This window comes from Pleurodeles waltl, chromosome 5 (assembly GCF_031143425.1).
Source record: "Pleurodeles waltl isolate 20211129_DDA chromosome 5, aPleWal1.hap1.20221129, whole genome shotgun sequence".
NCBI lineage: Eukaryota > Metazoa > Chordata > Amphibia > Caudata > Salamandridae > Pleurodeles > Pleurodeles waltl.
The window spans coordinates 719,050,094-719,071,873 of NC_090444.1; the positions used below are offsets into that span (position 1 = coordinate 719,050,094).

The 21,780-nt window shown below is 42.8% G+C and overlaps 1 protein-coding gene across 2 annotated transcripts in view; it reads right to left on the reverse strand.

Moving 5' to 3' along the window:
- Nucleotides 1-2,780: 2,780 nt before the first annotated feature.
- FEZ2 (fasciculation and elongation protein zeta 2) overlaps nucleotides 2,781-21,780 on the reverse strand; it is a 351,080-nt gene continuing 332,080 nt past the window's right edge. For both annotated transcript variants that reach the window (XM_069234674.1, XM_069234675.1), the window contains one exon: nucleotides 2,781-9,359. In XM_069234674.1, coding sequence (XP_069090775.1) covers nucleotides 9,343-9,359 — 17 coding nt within the window. In that variant the 3' untranslated portion in view covers nucleotides 2,781-9,342. The remainder of the gene's footprint in view (nucleotides 9,360-21,780) is intronic.

Genomic DNA, 21,780 nt, shown 5'->3' on the forward strand with positions numbered 1-21,780 from the left:
ACACAAGTCCACACAGAAATTTCACCCTCAGCGGCGCGGGGGCGGCCGGGTGCAGTGTAGAAACAAGCGTCGGGTTCGCAATGTTAGTCTATGAGAGATCTCGGGATCTCTTCAGCGCTGCAGGCAGGCAAGGGGGGGGTTCCTCGGGGAAACCTCCACTTGGGCAAGGGAGAGGGACTCCTGGGGGTCACTTCTCCAGTGAAAGTCCGGTCCTTCAGGTCCTGGGGGCTGCGGGTGCAGGGTCTCTCCCAGGCGTCGGGACTTTGGATTCAAAGAGTCGCGGTCAGGGGAAGCCTCGGGATTCCCTCTGCAGGCGGCGCTGTGGGGGCTCAGGGGGGACAGGTTTTGGTACTCACAGTATCAGAGTAGTCCTGGGGTCCCTCCTGAGGTGTTGGATCTCCACCAGCCGAGTCGGGGTCGCCGGGTGCAGTGTTGCAAGTCTCACGCTTCTTGCGGGGAGCTTGCAGGGTTCTTTCAAGGCTGCTGGAAACAAAGTTGCAGCCTTTCTTGGAGCAGGTCCGCTGTCCTCGGGAGTTTCTTGTCTTTTCGAAGCAGGGGCAGTCCTCAGAGGATGTCGAGGTCGCTGGTCCCTTTGGAAGGCGTCGCTGGAGCAGGATCTTTGGAAGGCAGGAGACAGGCCGGTGAGTTTCTGGAGCCAAGGCAGTTGTCGTCTTCTGGTCTTCCGCTGCAGGGGTTTTCAGCTGGGCAGTCCTTCTTCTTGTAGTTGCAGGAATCTAATTTTCTAGGGTTCAGGGTAGCCCTTAAATACTAAATTTAAGGGCGTGTTTAGGTCTGGGGGGTTAGTAGCCAATGGCTACTAGCCCTGAGGGTGGGTACACCCTCTTTGTGCTTCCTCCCAAGGGGAGGGGGTCACAATCCTAACCCTATTGGGGGAATCCTCCATCTGCAAGATGGAGGATTTCTAAAAGTTAGAGTCACTTCAGCTCAGGACACCTTAGGGGCTGTCCTGACTGGCCAGTGACTCCTCCTTGTTTTTCTCATTATTTTCTCCGGCCTTGCCGCCAAAAGTGGGGCCTGGCCGGAGGGGGCGGGCAACTCCACTAGCTGGAGTGTCCTGCTGGGTTGGCACAAAGGAGGTGAGCCTTTGAGGCTCACCGCCAGGTGTGACAATTCCTGCCTGGGGGAGGTGTTAGCATCTCCACCCAGTGCAGGCTTTGTTACTGGCCTCAGAGTGACAAAGGCACTCTCCCCATGGGGCCAGCAACATGTCTCGGTTTGTGGCAGGCTGCTAAAACTAGTCAGCCTACACAGATAGTCGGTTAAGTTTCAGGGGGCACCTCTAAGGTGCCCTCTGTGGTGTATTTTACAATAAAATGTACACTGGCATCAGTGGGCATTTATTGTGCTGAGAAGTTTGATACCAAACTTCCCAGTTTTCAGTGTAGCCATTATGGTGCTGTGGAGTTCGTGTTTGACAGACTCCCAGACCATATACTCTTATGGCTACCCTGCACTTACAATGTCTAAGGTTTTGTTTAGACACTGTAGGGGTACCATGCTCATGCACTGGTACCCTCACCTATGGTATAGTGCACCCTGCCTTAGGGCTGTAAGGCCTGCTAGAGGGGTGTCTTACCTATACTGCATAGGCAGTGAGAGGCTGGCATGGCACCCTGAGGGGAGTGCCATGTCGACTTACTCGTTTTGTCCTCACTAGCACACACAAGCTGGTAAGCAGTGTGTCTGTGCTGAGTGAGAGGTCTCCAGGGTGGCATAAGACATGCTGCAGCCCTTAGAGACCTTCCTTGGCATCAGGGCCCTTGGTACTAGAAGTACCAGTTACAAGGGACTTATCTGGATGCCAGGGTCTGCCAATTGTGGATACAAAAGTACAGGTTAGGGAAATAACACTGGTGCTGGGGCCTGGTTAGCAGGCCTCAGCACACTTTCAATTGTAAACATAGCATCAGCAAAGGCAAAAAGTCAGGGGGCAACCATGCCAAGGAGGCATTTCCTTACAAAAACACAATGTGAAAGAGGTGCATTTAATATTAGTGTCCGGGTTTTAATTAAGAAAAAAAAATTAGAATCAGAAAAGGAGAATCAAAGTATATGTCTCCAGTCTAATTGTGAATCTCTCCAAGAATTCAGTGTTACTATCAAAAAAGGTTGGCGGAGTAAGAGAAATTTGATTAAGATGACAGATTTACAAGCTAAAAAGATGCTCAAACAAAAAGAAAATGAAAGCACTTTTGTCTGGTTTGATAATTGAAGTTCTCAAGACAACAAAAGGTCTTCTGACATGATTCAAAGCCCTCCAACTGTTTTTTCGCTTCCAGGTTCACCAACAGATGGTGCATCTTCAGTTGATATTTCTGTGATTGCTGATGCAGAATCTCGTAATAAGTTCAGTGAAAGGGGAAAAACTAATATCTCTGACAATCCCAGATCGGTTTGTGTTACTTCTGTACCTTCAAGATTTAAAGATTATTTATATTCATATTTTTGGTGTACTACCAGCATGGTCCTGTATTAGACGTTTTTAATTTCTGTTTTGTTCACAATGGGGGGGGGGGTGTTACATGTGTAATACTTAAAAGAAAGTAGAATGCTGATAGATCTTAGAAGGTTGGTGCACTGGAATCCTTTGACATGAAAGATTCCAAGCAACGAGCCTCTCAGACAGTTGCAGGATCTTCATGCAAAGGGGCACATTCGAGTGGACTCCTCTTGTAATATACAAATAAATAAAAAAATTAAATCACCTTAAATCCTATGGATTCTTAACAGACTGCAATAATAGCAACAGGAAGCAAGCGTGTGTTAAATCAACATTTATTTTGGTTTCGTCAGAGGGTTCAGTATGAAAGTAAATTAGTTCCATGAGTTTAATACGAGTTACAAAATAGAAACACAAATTGTAGTAATAAATAAGAAAGGCAGATTAAACAAGGATACATTAAAAATGTGCATTAGACAATTGCTCTATGTACACATGCCCAGGGATTGCTCTGAGGTATCTAATATATGCATGTTAAGCTCAAGCCAGGGCTTTTCATCTTCCTTCTAAAAGACAACATATTAGTTGGTGGTGGTTTGCTCTTCTGGGAGTACATTTGCAAGTGAATGTTATTTTTATAGATAAATGGGAGGCTAAAGCATTCAAATGCTATATCATGGGAGTCCACTGTAATTCCGAAGAGTTGGATCCATCTCAGAAATATTAATAACAATAAGTGAATATGTAAATTTGATCAATTAAGATTTAGTGGATCCAAAAGAATCTTATGCGGATATCATCAGCATCCTTCCAGGACCTACCGTGGACACCCCTACTATAGGAAAAATGTATGTTTCTGACATAAGAAAGGGACGAGATCACAAATTAAACATAGTCCCTAGTCCCCATGTGTGATAAGCAGGTGCCCAGAGCTTCCGGAGTCCAGGATGTCACGTGATCTGAATTGTGACACTTTAGTGCGCAGGTGATAGAGCACTTCTTTCACATCATTCTTAGTACGTACAAACTGTGCAGTTCCCAGGGTGCACCGGTGCTCCGTCGAAGACAAAAGCACTGATGTCAAAGAGAGCAACCAAGGAATTTGATTAAAGTTCCGCAACTCTAAGTCTGAAAATACAAACCGTTCCAAAATATAACAGTAGTTTTTATTTAATAGATTTATAAACACCTGTGAATTAAAACACCTCAACAGCTTGCTTCTCAAGAGCTGTTTATGTAGGTCTTGCATCTGTTTATATTGCTATAATAGTATTAAAGTACTCTGCTCACATCGCATTGCAATAGTGCCTCTATAAGCGGCAACGGAGAGGAAAAAGCGCTTACAAGAACTTTTGTTGTTCATCAACTTTCTGCAGGCTGGAATTTACAAACAATGCTATTTCGTGCATTTTTATGATTTCATAAAATACAGTGTTAGCAACCAAACATATTACAGTTTTATCGCTGCCTCCCAAAAATGAAACGCTCGTTGAGCACCATGCCTGTAAACTACCTACTTTCCTCTATTCAGCCTCCCGTCTGCAAATGCCCGACAGGCAAACGTGGGGAAAGACTCGGAACACTTTTCCTATTACAAAAGGTTATCGTAGCACAAGAACTGTACGACTCATTGCGAACATGCACTAGTTTACACTGTATATAAATGACTTAGCACATTCACCTTAATACGAGCACGAATAACATTAAAATGTTGTTTTTAAAAAAAGACTGAATATTTGCAGATTTAGATAAACTTGCAAAGTTTCGCTGTTTTAGCTCTCGTAAACAAAAAAAGTATTTGCTAATCCATGCTTAGCGGCGTCTTGTAGCAAGGTGGTTTAATGTAATCTGCAGTGCATCGGAACTTGTCGTACAATGACGAGATGATGTAGTGAGCGCCAGAACGCGGTCTGGGTGATATATGTAGTTCATTTTGTCAATCACAGGAAACTACCGTCTTTACAAAGAACACCTATTTGTATTGCAGTTTTGTTCGGACGAGCAAGGCTGTTTGCGGATCCAACTGTAGAGACAAAACTAGCTCTAGTGCAGGAGACTTCTGATATCCCCGAGCGTTGTTTAATAGGCAGCTAATGTACACAAGGGTGAAGTAGTATATATCATCTCGGAAAAAGGAATTGCCAGGGGAGTTCGGCTGAATATACACATTTGCTGCATGCGCGGCCATTGAAGGTATAATCGATGCTCGAAGTTAAATATAATTTTGCTACGGGAGGACTCCAAATCTACTATTTTACTCACTTTCTTCAATTTGGTATCGCTTGTTGACTGGGCCTTACTGTTTGACCTCGCCTTACGGAGGGGTGGCTCTAGCGAACCAAATAGTATATCTGGTTTATCAAAAGCATATCACGACTCCCGATCCCTTAACAACGTATTTACAAAGACAAGATTATAGAATGTGAAGTTAGGTTATTCCCTCACTGTTGAAATCTGTACGTAACTGTTTGTAATGGGACTGACTCTGCTAATGCACCAGGTAACAAATAATAACTGGTTTTGAGGCTCTCCTGGAACAAAGGGAGATATCTGAAAATAAAGACCCCTGGAAATCGACTTCAAATTCCACTGAAATGCCCGTGTTGTCACTGATCCCTAGTAGTTGTGTTTTTAAAATGCAGCTGTAGTGCTTCGTCTTGCGTTTTGCTTGAGCACTAAACGGAAACAACACAAGCACTGTTACATTAGCCTATATAGGTTGCTTTCAAATCTATGTTGTTTGCTAAGGATTTACGTAGCAATAACAAAGAAATCTCAGTCGCCTGGGTTAAATAATGCAGCATTTAAGGTAGAGATAGACCTACAGTACTGGCAAATCTGTTTACGGCCGTGCTTCAATTACTAAAACAGCCGCTAGGTGGCAGCATCGTGTTAAAAATCAATCATCAAAGGCTACTGTATGCACGTAAAAACAGCCAGCACAATTGATTGACAAAGGCAATTGTCTTTTCCTGCCTTAATAATCAAGAATCACGATGTGAAATACACTTATTGGGTAAAAATATATCTTTCCTACGAGGGCACTCCTCCAAGTATTTACTATTATTTAGGATACGAGTTAGCAAGTACCATCATCTGTATAGAAGCACTCTTCTGACTAAAAATACAATTCAGGCTGCATTGAAGGTCATCAAACTAGGACAACGAGCACCATGCCTGACTCTGCTGGTTCTAGCTGGGTGTTCTTGCTGTAGGTCTCGCGGCCGTAAAAGTGTAGTGATCCGAATGTTCTTTTCCATGTCAACTTGTATTATTCACAGGTCATTGCAGTGAACTGCAGATGTGTTCATACTGTAGCCAATGGTCTTCGTCTTGCCTTGGCACTGGCGCCCACAATGCAAATGTATGTCGTGAAACAAGGCGCGGGTTCCATCTGCCTCTGCTTCTACAACATTTTAGTTTGCATGAGCAGAAAGTAATTTATCTCAGAGGAAACCTTGATATACAATTACACAGACTGCATGAACAAAACAGCTACACTGCAGCTCTGGATAAGTTTATAACAGAGGGCACCATCTTTGTCTACTGCCTATATTGTGAGCACGGGAACCCCAGTAAATATCTTTGAACATGTCAAAGTTATATCATATATCTTTTTCTCCACCTGACAGTGTGTAGCTGGTAGTGACATAATGTGCATGCGCTCTTTTTACAGACTTTGAATTTCTTTAACCTCAAACAAAAGGGAGGGAAAAATAATTAAGTACTAGGTATACGCGCAGTGATGAAATCTTAACTATTAAGGCTTTTTCAATGAAAGGAAATTTGATGTCTATGAGATAATATTGGAAGAATCAACGTGTTATATGTAAGCAGTTATGTACCTTGAAAAGTACTGATTAGTGATCTCTTCTGTAGGACAATCAAATATCCTGGATGTTGGTGCCTCGGTATTGCAGTGCAGAGAATCGCACTCCATATTGTTCAACAATGCCCGGTGCCAGGGTCGGACTGGGACAAAAACACAGGCCCAGACACTATACTAAAAGTGGCCCTCTCGGCGAATCGGGTAGCTAAAATGTGGCCCATGTTGACAAACTGGGGCAGGTTTGAACTTGTAAAGCCACGCTTGTTAAGTGTTTTCCAATGCAGGAGGGAATGCAGGTATTGTTTGTTTTAATATCAGGGAAATAACAGTAAAGCAGGGCCCAGCAGAGCATAACACAGGCCTACAACAGCCAAAAAACAGACCCAAACCCTGACCTGTCAGACCAGCCCCTCAGACACTGACTGACTGCCCTATAGGAGAACCTACCCTGCATGTGGCAAGCACACATCATGTAAGTACAGTTCAAATTTCAGTCTACTTAACAAGATCTGCGAGGGAAGCGTGGCAACAAACTTCAGATAAAGGCATGCGCATGATTTAAATTCAGGGAAACGTATTCAAGCTTTTACCTCAGAGAGCAGCATATAGCTAGGGGATTTAGACAAGGGTTCTAAAAACTATGTTTTTCTGAGCAGCAGCTATCCAATACAGCCGTCTTAAAATGTTACCTGTGCATCTGGAAAAGACTGAGCATTATGGAAGCCCAGAGGGGGAGTAAATGAGTCCCTTCTCAAGGCACTCTGAAAAATGTAACTTTCTCCTTTGCGTCCTGGTGGAGTAATCCTGTGAGTCAGGCCTTGGGTTGCTGAATGTCCTGTCTTGGTTGACACTACAGAAGTGGTAGTCATAGGCAGCTAAGAAGATGGACTCACCTAAAAGGCTATGGCTATGTTATAAACCTCGGATGGTTAGCTCATGAGAGTCAACACATACCAACTGAGGACACCAACGAGAAGGGCCAAAAGGTGAAATTTATAGAACAGAAAGTAGAACGTCTCACCGTCATGGGATAGTGGGAGCATCAAAGCTAAAGAACGAGGCACAAACGCAAGCAGGGTTCAATATTATTAATAAAAGGATTTTCGGTACAGAGTGAGGCAATTTGTATGGACAAGAGAAATATGTTCCCGTTCAGTCATTCGTGATCAATCACAGAGAATGCTTAAGGCTGATATGTTTTACTTGCAGAGGACTGAACGCTGGGTCTGGCCGTTGTCAAACTGAAGAGAGTAGCTGCTGTGTGCACTGAGCCAGGCATCATAAATTAATGGTGTCAGGCTCCAGGACTGCTTGTCCTTGTCAACTCTACTGTTAAAAAAACACAGTTAAATCATTCTCATAAATAGCTTACCATATACGGAAAGCAGATTTCTCAAGGAACAGAAGAACACGATATAGCATGTCTTGCTCTTCAACACAAATCATATTGCTAAGCTGATAGTCACGCTTAAGACGGTTCACAATTCATGCCCTTCAAAAAACAACAAGGTGAGGGCTTCCTAATGCTGATGTGATCCAAGTGATGTCCAATCAACAATCAGACGAATTTTTGTTTGCCAAACTATGTCTCTTGGGGGCAGTGGAGCTAAGGACCATTTTGTGGTTCTCTTTATAAGAAGCAGCTGTTGTAGAGAAAGAATCTAACTCTACACCGAGTCAGAAGAGGAGCAAAAGAAAAAACTATTGCACAAAAAAGTCATGGAGAGGTAAATGTTAAAGAGGCCTAACCACTGTAAATGTTTCATGTGTGATCGCCCATATGTGGTGGTGGGTCATTCTCCAACCAGTGAATTGAAAGGACTTTAACTGTGTATGCGGTCTTCGCAGCATTAACATTTTACGTCTTAAGATTTGTCGTTTGGGTCGTCTCTCTCTTGCACCAAGCAAAACTCAAACATGCACAGGAAGCAACTAACAATATCCATCTATTTAACCAAAATATTACTTCATCTCATATTTTTTTTTTTTTTTTTAAAGCAGGTTCTCCTATGAAAACTAAAAGACTTTCGCTGTAGTTGAAAAAATTAACAAGCAGTTAATCCAGAATTGTTTGTTACTATTCAAGAAAATATATTATTTGCTTTTACGATATCTAAGGCTGCCTTATGTTGCACTTCTGTCTATATTTGGAAAACCCAATATGTTTTCAAGAAAATGATTTACAAATTAGTCGAAATTTAGAAGTAAAATATACATTCTTAATTGTAATTTTTGAGTCAAATATTTGGAATCTGGCCACTCGATACAACTCCACCTTTCTTATGGTCAATGGAACACATGTGTTAAGTTAGTGAACAAAATGGATTTCTTCTGTGATAAAACTTTTCCAGGCGTTTTACCTGTGAGATAATATATCAAAGAATTAAGCTAATGTGTCTCCAATCACAGTATACACCTTAACGGCAACTGTAATAAGCAGCAGAACAATATCTACAATATTTTCACAGTAAACATATTTTTCGAGTTTTTGCCTTATGTCAGGAAAATACTTCTGTGTTCTTTGAATGAACTTCAGTGCAGTGTAGTGTTAGATGCTGTTAAAATATTAACAGAAAGAATAAATACAAAATCTGGCAGCTCAACTGCATGCTACTTAAAACCATAGGTTTCTTATTTACATTCTTTAAATGTGTTTATTTTACCCTTCCCGGGAAGGGCGGGGTAAACAATTACTAACTGTAAAAATAGATTTTTTCCCAGCTGAAACAATACTTGTGGTTAAAACTGTACAATCCTTCTATTTTGTTCTACGCTCAAGAACGCTACAATAACAATCTTAGCCAGACTGTGCTACCACAGACGACCACTGGAGGGCAGGCGACAACGAAGGAGCTCCTTCAACATGCTGAAAAGAAGAACCACATCTCAAACATAGATGGGAACCAAAACACACACCGCTCTGGCGACTGAGCCAAAGGGAGGCGATTCACGTGATTTTCAAAGTGGCAATGAGTCTGGTCACCAAAAGGAACAAGTGTTTTCTCGTCTGAAAGCCTGAAGCGTTGATGCTCTTAGCACAAAGCAATCCATATTATGTAGGACACAAAACTGCAAAAGAAAAATCAGAATACATTAAATGTCAGAAAACTAGTTTGCAGATTTACAATTATCAAAACTTTTTGATGTAAATGCCACCAGTGATTATTAAAAGCCTAAAGCTAATCGGCATCAAGGCTAATCTGAATAAATGCTATAACTCTGAGCAGGCTAAAGACATCAACAAACAGAAGTAACATAAAAGAAGTCTACTACTGGCTAAAAATACCATATCTAAACAAAAACATCATCAGAAACCGATAACTAGTTCCAATAGGCATTTGGAATCACATGGAATTCTGTTCAGAGCGATACAGTAGATGCTGGAAAAACACATATGCCAGTAGCTGGGTCCAATATGAACCATTTTCAACTGGAATTTCCACGAAGGCCACCACTGAAAGATTACAAGGTGTTTCAGAGAACAGCGGCCATACGGGATGCACCCTGCTAGCAGAGAGACAATTACTCTGTATAATATTCAGAATATGGGGCAAGAGAAAGGAACAGCAGTTTAACAACGAAACTTTTTAATTCCCTTTGGCTGCGGGTTCCTTTCTCTGACACTGCTGAATCTTGCACCAAATTCGGTTATGGACTTACATTCATGCTGCACAGCTACAGGCACGTTATAGAGGGTGCTTTTCCATCGTTTTCTAAAATGTATTTATTTACATTTGGGCACAAAGTGGCAAAAAAATAAGAATATCATGTAATACTTTGCTTTTTCGGATAGCCAAATCTCCTTAAGAAATTTGGCATTCGAAGAGAAGTACGAAAGTAATTTCAAAAGCGATAAAAATAAGACTACACTAAACTTGTGATTGCTAATTCCACACTGCGCATCGTTTCAAAAGTTCACTTGTAAATTACTGATCGGATTTGACTGGGTTTATATTGCCCAATTATAGAAAGTCCGTGTAGTTGTTCTCCCATCTTTTTATTACGTGACTCCGTCTGCATGTGCTCGCTGAGCTCAAAAACGTCATCAAGGAAGCTAAAGGTCACGAGAATCAGGGATCGGGAAGGCTCGGGTCATTCTGTGTCCCTCTTAACATTACCTTCTCTTCAAACGGAAGCCGAAGAAACAAATATTTTCACTTTTGGGACAACAACATTAATATTCGGAATGTGAACTTCAAAAAGGATGAGCGGTGCATTAAGAAAGCAGGGCTTTTACACTGACAGGAAACAGAAAACGTGACGTCACGTAAGGCGTGCTTACGCTCGAGGACATACGCACTACTAGGATTAACACAGAAATGAGCTGACCAAAAGGCATGTTTCTAAATTGTTTACATGTTGTGCAATAACGCTGCGTGGCGCCACCTACAGCTTTACTCATCACTTTACATACGTGTTCAGTGTAGCGTCAAGCTAGCTGCACAAAATAGGCACCAACAAGTATGACAGAAATGGAACAGGTTAAAACTAAATATAACACCCCTGACACGGAAGCATTCGATACTATATCTGCTAAGGTACTGCATGGCACCTGCAATACCTGAGGAGGCCTTTCGGAGCTTTAACGGAACCTGAAGTTAGTGGTTAAACCAGTGGGTATCAGTTATTGTTCTATGCTGCTGGTTACTGGGTTAGTGTGTGAAGTGTTTTCTAATACGTCCCTTCCTTTGGCTAACTGCAGTCACATGCCTTTGACTAACAACTTTTAAGGGCTAAGGTCGGGGAGGTACAGTCAGCGAGAGGAGGGAAGAGGGAGCGATTTTGAGGATTCCCAGAAGCAGGGTGTGTGTGTGTGTGTGTGGAGGGGGGGGGGGGGGGGGGGGGGGGGTGTAACAGCGAGGGAACACGCTCCCTCGTGTGATTTGTTCTAGAAAGCAGGAAAAGGGAAAGCTCGGGAACCTGCACTACATAAGGTGGGGAATGTTTCAGAACCACCAGAAACCTTAAGGATTTCGGTTGTCCCTTATTGCATATGCTACTTCTGTTTGCTTCGCCAGCCAAGGCTACTGTACCCTGCATTCCTACACACTCGGACCCTCCTTTAACTGGCAACGAGATAAAGCTGGCAGCGTGAGAACGTTTTTGGCCTCTTTTGCCAGGTTTCCGAAGGACACTCAGCAAGCAGGTAAGTGAGGGCCGGACCTTCTTTATTTAAAATATAGAACCACAAAGCTGTCACAGACTCCCCAGCTCCTGCCCAACCGTCTTCCTTGAACTGCAGACTGCCTCGGCCACCTAACACTCCAGCACCCCATGAAAACACACACACACGCACACACGCGCGCGCCTCACCCACGTGCCTTTACCACAGTTTTATCAGTTTCCTGGCTGCATGAATTTTCATCAGGTGACATTTTTTCCAATGTTTTACTTCTAATGAATGTGCGGAGGGTAATCCTGCCGTGTCCATGAAGAGCATGAATGGCGCAGCTGCCACCATTTCAGGTCTGAAAAGGGTTGTTCTCAGTTCAGCATTAGCACGTCTGCCGCTGCTTCCTTTCCGTTTTGAGGCTGAGATGACAGCGCTTTGTGAAAGAGGATCCAAAGGCTTTTGGCTCTGGAAAAGCAAGAAGACTGGGCCTGAAAGAATCCCTGGGCACTGGCACCAGAAGCACCAGCTTACTCCCTGCTTTAACCCCACGGAGGCACAGACAGGGACGAGTCGATGGAGGGAGGCAACGTACAGCCGTCCTCTATGCACCGGTGCATTTATACCGACACAGACATCTATACTGAGTAGAACTAAACTCCCTACTTGCTTCAATGTAAATTCTCGGCTGGACAGTGCACAACTGCTGAAGATGTGCAGCTCATATGCTCTTTAGCATGAGGCACAGGGGTGAAAACAAGAGGCTTATGCAGACGCAAATCAGGCAACACAGACACAAATAAATTAAACTCTACCATGTTTCAGTATAAAAGTGGAGCCACCCATTCATATACTGGGACCTATTAGATGATAGCCTGGTCTGCCTTCCTTTCTTAACCATTACAACGTAAAACAAATCATGCTCAAGTGCTGGGCGTTGCAGAACTAGGTTGGAAAACATCACTTTGCTTTTGAAGCCAACAAACAGGCTCTAGTGTAATGTTGCCCGGTGAGGAGAGGTTAAAAAAGTGGATAGCGTGGAGGGTGTATAGTTCTGGCAGTTGTACAACTGCTGAATGCTTCTATATGTTGCTGTACAATTTTAAATCCCTGCCCGTTCAAGGAACACCCTATTTCGTTTTTTTGGGTTGTGACTGGTTTCCAGTTATTAGTCAGACGTGCATAGGACCCACAAGCCAAATAGCAGTCCAATTTCTATTTGCTTGGTGCCTGCTGGGGTTTGCTATTCTGGTCAGCCCTCACATTCTTCAGTCCCAAAAAACATAATGTGCTGTGACAAATCAGAAGGTGTAGAGGTGCCCTTTGTGAACCGTCACAGCAAGTTGTAGGCACATAATGGGCCTTTGCTAATTCTAATGCTCAGCCTGGGCATGACTAAGACTGTCTGAGAAGCAATCCAAGGTCATGAAAGCTGTCCTTAGATGTTTTACTGCAGGACATAGAGCCTATGGGGACAACACCTGGTTTAGCAAATTGTCAAATTAATGGCAGATGTGTTACCTGGTGATATAAAACCGCTGGCACCAGTAACACCACTCTGATGAAACAACTGCAAGATACCTCTGTATATGTCATCTTAAAATGGGGGACAAAGAATTAAGCTTTTCACAGTTTTCAGCAGATGATACAGTTTGCATGAAAATCACCTCCTTGAAATAGTGTGAGTGGACAATACTACTTCAGTGCATTAAGATTCCAGAACTGCCTTATTAAACCTTTGTTCTTTAGTTTGGCGAAATTCAAGGACTAGAATCTCAAGACCCTTTAGGGACTATGCCAAGGTCACTGATTCACATGAGTTTCGGGTTTCCTAAGTAGCTTCCCAAAACTACTCCTGAAGCAGACGAGGGGGCCGCAGTGAGGTTCTAATAAAAACTGAAATTTGAAACCATCCTTGCTGAAGGTGTGTGCCAGAGTATGAGGAATTATCAAGACCAATGTCCTCGGGTGGTCCAACTATCTCGTGAACTAGAGCGGACCATGGGACTAACGTTGAGGATTCTGACTAACATTCTTCACCGAAAAGATAGGACTCAAAGTATAAATGACATTTAATCTATGGTCACAGTATAGCCATAAACTACTCTAAGAGCCATTCCTGTTATGCAACTCACCCTATAATGGTCCGGAATGGAGAAGAATCTGCTTTCAAGAAGAAGTTTGGAGACTTTATTACATGCATCCTAAATGAGGTTTAAGGACCTCATTACCAGCTATATATCTTAAGGGAAATGTAACCACTTCTGACTGATTTGGCAAATGGCAGTCAATTCAACATTCACCTGTGCTCATATTTTTTCACTCAACAGGAACTTAGTTGGAATTAATTGGTATCTTCTGTGACTAGCGAAGGATAGAATCTTTATGGATAATGCCAGCATTTTTAGACATCATACTGAAAAGAATAGGGTACAACAGAGGTCAACATGTAAAGTCAGCCTTATGACAGAGATAGCTAAAAGAGAAAAGGCAAAATTGCTGCGCACGCACCACTTCAAAAAGGGGAACTCTTGAGTTGCTGCCGGTGGAACAAACTGAGGCTGCACTTGGGTCACTAAGCCATGGTACTTAGAAAGTAACTTCACCAACTTGTTTTGGATGTTGAACAGGAGGCCTATAAGGCTGAGCTAGACAACAAAATGGTGTGCAATGTACAGAATGTAAGGGTATACATTTTTGTACTTGGCCCTTTCTGCAGGGTCATCCCCAAGCTATTTGCCTTCACCTTCCTGTTTTCTAAACCCAATTCTTCAGCTTTTATGACTGCACACTTTACCTCTGCTAACCAGTGCTAAAGTGTATTTATGCTCTCTCCTTTAAACATTGTAAATTGGCTTACACGTATTTGGCACATTTGATTTTCTTGTAAGTCCCTAGTAAAGTGGTGCTACTTGTACCCAGAGAAAGTAGATTAAATGCTACTAGTGGACCTGCAGCGCTAATTGTGCCACCCACTTAAGTAACCTTGTAAAAATGTATCAGGCCTGCCAATGCAGCGTGTGTACACACTTTTAAACTGCTATTTAGACATTGCAAAATAAATGTTCCTACAGTCTTAACATTTCTTTTAAATGTATATAACTCACTCCAAGGGTAGGCCCTCGCCTGCCCAGAGGGCAGGATGCGTTGTATTTAAAAAGTTGGACATGTATTTTTTACTTTTACATGTCGTAGTAATGAAAAACTCTTACATTTGTTTCTCCCTACTGCAAGGCCTGCCTCCTCTCTATGTTAACATTGGGTTATCTTATTACCTTTAGTTAGTGAATTGTAATTTAAAACACTCTTTAGTGGTAAAATCAGATTTTAAGTCACAATTCTGACAATGCCACTTTTAGAAAGCTGATGTTTTCTTGTCCCAACCATTTGGTGCCTGAAGCCTGTTCCTGGGTCACAAGACGGTATAGTTGGCAGTTGGTCTTTGTTTTCCTTCCAGACAGCCACACAATAGATGGATTAGGTGTGCCTGGATGGGCCATCAATTGGCAGAATGAGGGATGTTGGGGGGAGGGAGGGGGGGGGGGCTGGACACAGATCCACTTGCAACTGAATGGGCTGTGCCCTTCCTTCACAGAAAGGAGTCATCACCGCTGCATTGTTCATGCAGCCAGCTTGAAGCCAAGGCAGGGGAGGCACAAAACTTCAAGGCCTTCAAAGGGAATTCTCTAGAAACTTCCCTTACTTCAAAGTGGGTACCAGGTATAAATATTGGAACCTCAGACCCCACTCTTCAGTACACCTCTGGACCTGTGGAATCAAGGCTGGCTTTAGGGGGGAGAAACTGGTGCGGCTGCACTGGACGCTGACCTGGAAGGGGGCCCTGACAACAGGTGGGGGTCACTGTGTTGAATAATAATTTACAATTTAAAAGCACCTGAAGCAGAGTTCCATGTGTGTTCAGCTGTCAGGCAACAATAAAATTGGCAAGATAACTCTTATGATTAATATTCCAGACAGAGAAAGAGAGACTGGAGTTTTGTTCAGTGGCAGTTTTGACTCGCCATAAAGTAGTGCAGAGGTTTAATATGCCTGCTGCAAAGAACAGATCAGTACCTTATAAGGATAGCTGAGTGGATTAGTAAAGCTAGCCTCCAGAATGGGCTTTAAAACAAATGAAATGTATGTGAAAGGGGGGCTATGGAGAGACAAAGGGCACTTTTGCTGGGTAGTAGTTTGGAAATTCGAGGAGGTCGTCATGGGGCGGGCCCCAAAAAAGATTGTCACACAGGGAGCCACAGGTGCTAAAAGCCGGTCTTGTGTTGAAGACTCCAAAGGGCGGCTGTGCTGCTTTGCTAGAAGAACTGCTACTCTGTTGCCCTGCTACTCTGCTGCCTGAGTGAAAGGGCTGGACCTGCATCTTGAACCCAGGACCACCAGAGTGACTGCAAGAGATAGTTAGCAGGCCTCCTGATCAGAGACCCAGAGACAGAAACAGCTCCAACAACCTTGAACCTAGCACCTATCTTCTTTGAGTCCTACCTCACAAGTGGTGCCACCGCAGTCCTGGACCCTTAGAAGTGGGCCTGAAGGATCTCTGGCAACTCAGCTGTGGCCCTATGAATCAGAACCGACGCAGTAGGATGCATCTCCTAGCAGCATATCGGAACAACCGCAGCGCAACGCTTCTCCAAAGCCAGACCTCATATTGCAGCTCACAGTGCTCAGAACGGCTGCTGCGGGATGCACCCTCGATGCAGGCCTTCACAATGCAAGCCTTTCATTAACAGCATCCTCGACGACTACACAGGACTCAGCATCGCAGACTTGCAGCTCTCTGGAGTTTGTGCCCAACGCATCTTCGACAAAGGACTTTGCATCATAAGTCCCTCAGAAATATTGCTGGGTGACGCATTCTCGATGTGTGATCTTGCAACAAACAATAATCCAGGATTTAAGGTACTTTTTATCAGCAGGCCTAACTTGGTTCCTAAATCCAGCCCACGGTACATCATGGTTGGCCTGAACATGTGACTTTCTCCTGGTCCGGCACGACCAGAGAACCACAGTTGCCAATTGTGCTCCAAGGCACTATTTTTACCTAAAACTTTGAAACTGCATATCTTCGGTTCTACAGATTGGATTTTTGTTGTTTCGGTGTCAAATAATTTATGAAATTATAGTCTATTTTTCTAAATTGCTGTGGGATTTTTCTTGTGTTGTGTTTTCACTATATTTCTGTTTGGATTGCTGCATAAATACTTTACACATTGCCTCTAAGTTAAGCCTACCTTTTTTGTGCCATACTACCAGAGGGTTAAGCACAGGTTAATATGGGGTTGCTTGAGACTTCCCACTGACAGAGATTGTGGTTGCTGCTTGAGTATTACTTCACCCCCCTCAACTAGTAACCCAATTTCCAACAGTCATTTACTGATCATATGTCAAAGAATGAATTGTAGTGTAGATGGCACCATAATAAGTTCTAGGGATTTGATCCTTTTTGAGACAACTACCCCACAAAGTAAAAAAATATATCAGGCTGGAGGGGACTGCATATACAAAAAAATGGAAGTACAAGTCCGTTTTTTATTTAGGGAAAGGCAACTACAGCGTAGGCTACCATCAAATCAAATTAATAATTAATTGTTTTCAAAATGTAGATCAAAGCAAAAGTGTCAAAGTGTAAGCTAAAAAAAAAAGTGCAACGCGAGAATTTTGGATATTGTCTATGACACTGCCAAAGTCTTTAAATGCATAATAATTAGGAATGCATTTAGGATTTGACAGATTCCATACTTAAATATAGTAAACGGTGCAGCCACTTCAAAGTTCATGCTAGACAGTGCAACATGTAGATTACAATTAATGTAATTAAAATGGATGGATTGCTCAAGTCAGTTTTCATGACCGACTCATTTAAAGGTAAACCCTTCATGTCAGGAGATTTATATCAGTTTGAAGGCAGATAAACAAAGCCTCTGTGCAACTCCTGATGTAGTAAGTTAGATACAAGGGACAAAGAATCTGCCTTCTTAGCTCCTATATGTAAGCACAATAAAGCATAACATGTAGTAGAGTCTCTTGACCACCCAGCTTACATGTGCATTGGTAGGACCACTAGTCCAATTGCTGATGCAGGACAGCACTGGTAAGATATCCCACAGAAATCTCAAGTCCAGAGCTTGCTTCTTCACTGGGACCAGGGTGCTTAGCTATGGTTGGTGTAGGAATGACAGTTTGCAACTTAAGTACACCTTCACTAAGCTGCTTCCCATTAGTGTCCATTGCTCTCTAGAGAATTCCAGGAATAATTTCTTTACATTTTCTGCACAGTGCTGAGACAATAAGCAAGGCGTGGACTCAGGACAGTCTATTTTTTTTAAGGTGCTAGCAATACAGTGCAACAACTGTAGGTTTGGAGAGCCTTTAATAGGGATAGTATCCAAAAGGCCCGCTATGAAGCTTGTTGCCTTCTTCCTGGTCCACAGTTTAATCCAATATCAAACTCAGGATTCTATTGCAGAGAGTTCCAGCTATGCCTTTAGGGTCACATTCATGTTCCGGGGCCTAGATATATTAACTGGCGTAAAAATGTTCTCCCCGCGACTTTCAGCTTTAGCGGGGCTTATACCACCATAGTTCTACCCTCTAAGAAGCGATCAACATAGCTTTGGTTTTGTAAGTGCTAATGACTGGTTCAGAGGATCATCCATCAATCTTGCTGGCTAAGTGTAAAATGGCACCTGTGCATTGGCTCATAGTGGTTTCACTCTTGGTAACCTGAATCATATGCCCAGGTAGTCAAAATATTTGACCCTCTCCAGGTCTGCTTCACATATCCAGAAAGTCACTCTTAACTTCTTTCTAGTTTTCATGACCATAAATTTAGTTTTAGCAATATTGGTCTGTAATCTTTTATTAGTACAGTATTTCTCAGCAACCAGGAGTAACTGATGCTTTGATTGTTCTGTCTGTGATACCACTGTGTTATCAGCAAAGAGTAATATTGGCAGTTTGACGTCTCCAACTGTTGAGACACTGAGCTCTAAATCTGTACGTTTTTGCACATATCAGTGTAGACTACTATCACAAAGTGGTTTATTCCAGTGATGTCAAAACTGTGAATTGCAATATTTTAAAAAACAGCTAAGCGAGAAACGACAAACCTGACCTGAATTCCAATGACAAATAAGTTGTACCCCTTTTTCAGGGTTATAAAATGCTGAACTTGAAGCCAGCATAGGGTTTCTTCAGGATCAAAATACTCTAACACCCTTTTGCACGCTCTCCTCGTCCTCTATAGGATTTACTACAAACGAAAAATATTTTGGACCTGTCCATTAGCAGAACAGCAACCCATACTGTCTGATCATCTTGGCTAAGAGACAGCAGCCCAGTACTGGTTACAACTCTTGTCGCTGTGTTTCTTTCACTGTCCTCCTTAACTGATGTCAAAGATAGTAAAGTTCTTTTATGAATATTGGCCCCTGGAACAAGCAGAACTGTTGTATTATAGTGGGTGTTTGTTAAGGTTCTATTTGTGCTTAGCAACTTATGGAATGCTGAGTAGAATGTGAGGTGGGCTCAGTTGCTGCTGAGATCTGCCAGGGTTGGATGTGTACATCTGGACTGGAATAAAGAAGATATACATAAGGAATGCCGTGTCCGCGGTTCTTTTAAGAACTGAGCCATGCTAACTATTAAGAGTTTAGGACCGGCACTGGTTGCCTTACGAATGATGGGACGTTAGTGGCATTGAGCTGCGTGAAGGACTCTGAAAGACTGTGGGTTTGAGAAGGAAACAGGGCAATAATTTAGGACCTGGCAGGTTCACTGATACCACAACACCCAGACATTAAGATAAAGGCCAGGCAAGCAAATTACCCTTTCTCAGATAATTAACCGCAGATGAAGACCAAGATGGAGGCTGGTTCACCTCACTATCGAATCAAAACATTCCTTAAGTCATGTGATACACCAAAGTGATGGTCTTGTGCACTATGCTCCCATGTCTGATACCAAATAAACCTTCCCACAGAAAATTCGAGCTTCTGAGGATCAAGTACATGATCTCCACAAAAACATCCCTGAAAAAAGCAATCATCTATCTTCGTGATTTTTTGTACCTTACATACTATTAAAATAATCAAACAACAAGATGTCAATGCCTCAGGAAAGACACGCCCATCAAGGTTCAATCACAAAAAAGGAATACCTTTAAATTTGTTTTTTGTGGGACTCATCAGCCTATTTGGTAGGACAAAAGAATGGTGTGCCCAAAACTGGGCCTTGGTACCCGTCCTTAATGTTTCCACAGGAAGAAATGGAGGTTTGAAAGGTGCACAGTACCGAAAGGTCAGGGCTCTGCAGGATGAACAAATTAAGCATCCTCGGGATTCACACGTTTCTAAAGTTTTGGGGCAGAGTCTTTAATAGGGTCAAGGCATGGGGAAAAACGACACCAGTAGTTTGGGAGTGGAAGGGAAATTCCTGAAAGACTAAGTTCAAAGTTAAAATGGTACTATCATGTCTTTCAATTGATCCACATAGCATGTAAACCACAGAAAACTAGATTGTGTTTCTTTTTCAATACCAACCCGTTGATTCAAAAATCTAAAGCCATAGATTTGCACCTATTTTGGTGTCATTGTTTCTAATTTCTGTTTCCAAAAAGCTGCAACTGTGACAGTTCTCTACAGTAGTATTCCTGGAAAACGTCTTATGTTATGAGACCATTTCTGTAAGCATTTTTGTACAGCTGTGCAGTGCATGCAAAAGTGCCTTTGTATATTTGTAAAAGCACTTTCATTTTTTTTTCTCCAAGGTATTATTGTATTTCTGCGTGAAGAAGTCAACGGTATTCAGGATGTGCCTTTCCCAACCTCACCTCAGAGCTGGATTTACTCCTACCCTTGACAAACAAATTTCTAGGGTGAAAATGGACCGCGAATATTTACTAGCATGCACAATTAAACCATACCAGAGTAGTATTAGGAGGGACTAAATATTTTAGCATAATAAAAGCATGTTAGGTGATTTTACACTCATGAAAATGGCTGCTTGCGCAGTAGACACTGAGATTTAATTGAAGGGGGTTTCAGAGGGTCCTTTCAAATACATTTTGCAGGAAAAAAATATATATAGACGCAGAAGCAAAGTAGGGAGCAGAAAGAGGACTAACGACTTGACAGATCTTTATTGTCCCTTTAAGAAAACGCTACTGGATATCAATACACCTGCGTGCATCACTTGCTTGACGTGGTGCCGTTTAAGGGATCTGGTGTCTACGTGTAAACAACTTAGAAACATGGCCTAGTATGGTTCTCATTCCTGTCTCACATGAAGACACCAACCTCAGTGTAATCCAGCGTTCACACCAAGGCTGTCACAACACAAAGGCAAAGGAAGAAGTCAGATGCACTTGGAGAAAAACAAAGAGGAGTCCAGGTGGAGACAAAAAGACAAAATGTGTGAAATGCATAAACATTCATACAGCAGGTCCAATCTGGGAGAACAGACATTGCCAAACATAACACATTATACTTTTGAACTGTGCCAGATGTCAGCGAACGGAAGAGAAAAATGCAATCCATTATCAAATTCTTTCTTCAGATATTTTTTTACTCTTTATGCAAGGCTGCTGGCCACCACAGGGGAAGGTGTCGGTAACTGTGGGGCACAAAAAATGTGGAGCGATGTGGTTATCAGAAAAGTTTCTATCCACGCCATTCTGCAACCAACCCCGGTCATAGAAGGAATGGAGTGGTAGTAGCGGGAGATCTTCAATTAATCCTGAGTATCCCCTAGTGATTCTCAAGGATGTCGCCATCAGCTTTTTAATGAGAGAAAAAACTAAATGGTGCTGCTGTTTATCAGTCACATAACCGTCTGAGAACAAAACAATGTGTAAAGGATTGCCGGGAACTACCCACGCAGTCCTTCATAGCGGCCACTAGACTGATACAGAGTCCTGGCGTTAGTTTGTACTTGGCACTACGAAAATAACACGCACGGTAAAGTGTGTATCCAGCACACGCAAGTGACACTGGCTTGAGCCACGCAGGGACGAGTATTGTACAGGCCTGATTTAGGCGCTATTCTCGAATGGCTGTCTCCAGGTGGTAACCGTTCGGTGAAGAAGTGAAGGCTTTTTAAATTACTGCCGACCACTTGCACAACAAAAAGGACGATGCGCAAAGGTGTCGGTAAAGGCAGTAAATCTTTTTCATTGTAGAAGTAAATCTAAGGTTCGTGGGGGTGGACTGGTGTGCTCGCCAGGAGCGACCGATTTGCGAGGGGATGCCTTGAAGACATGGCACGTTCTGGGGCAAGTGGTAGCACTAACACGGGCAGGATGCTGGGTAGTAATTTATGTATACTGAACTGTGCCTCCAGTGTAGGTGGTTGGAGCTGGTTATG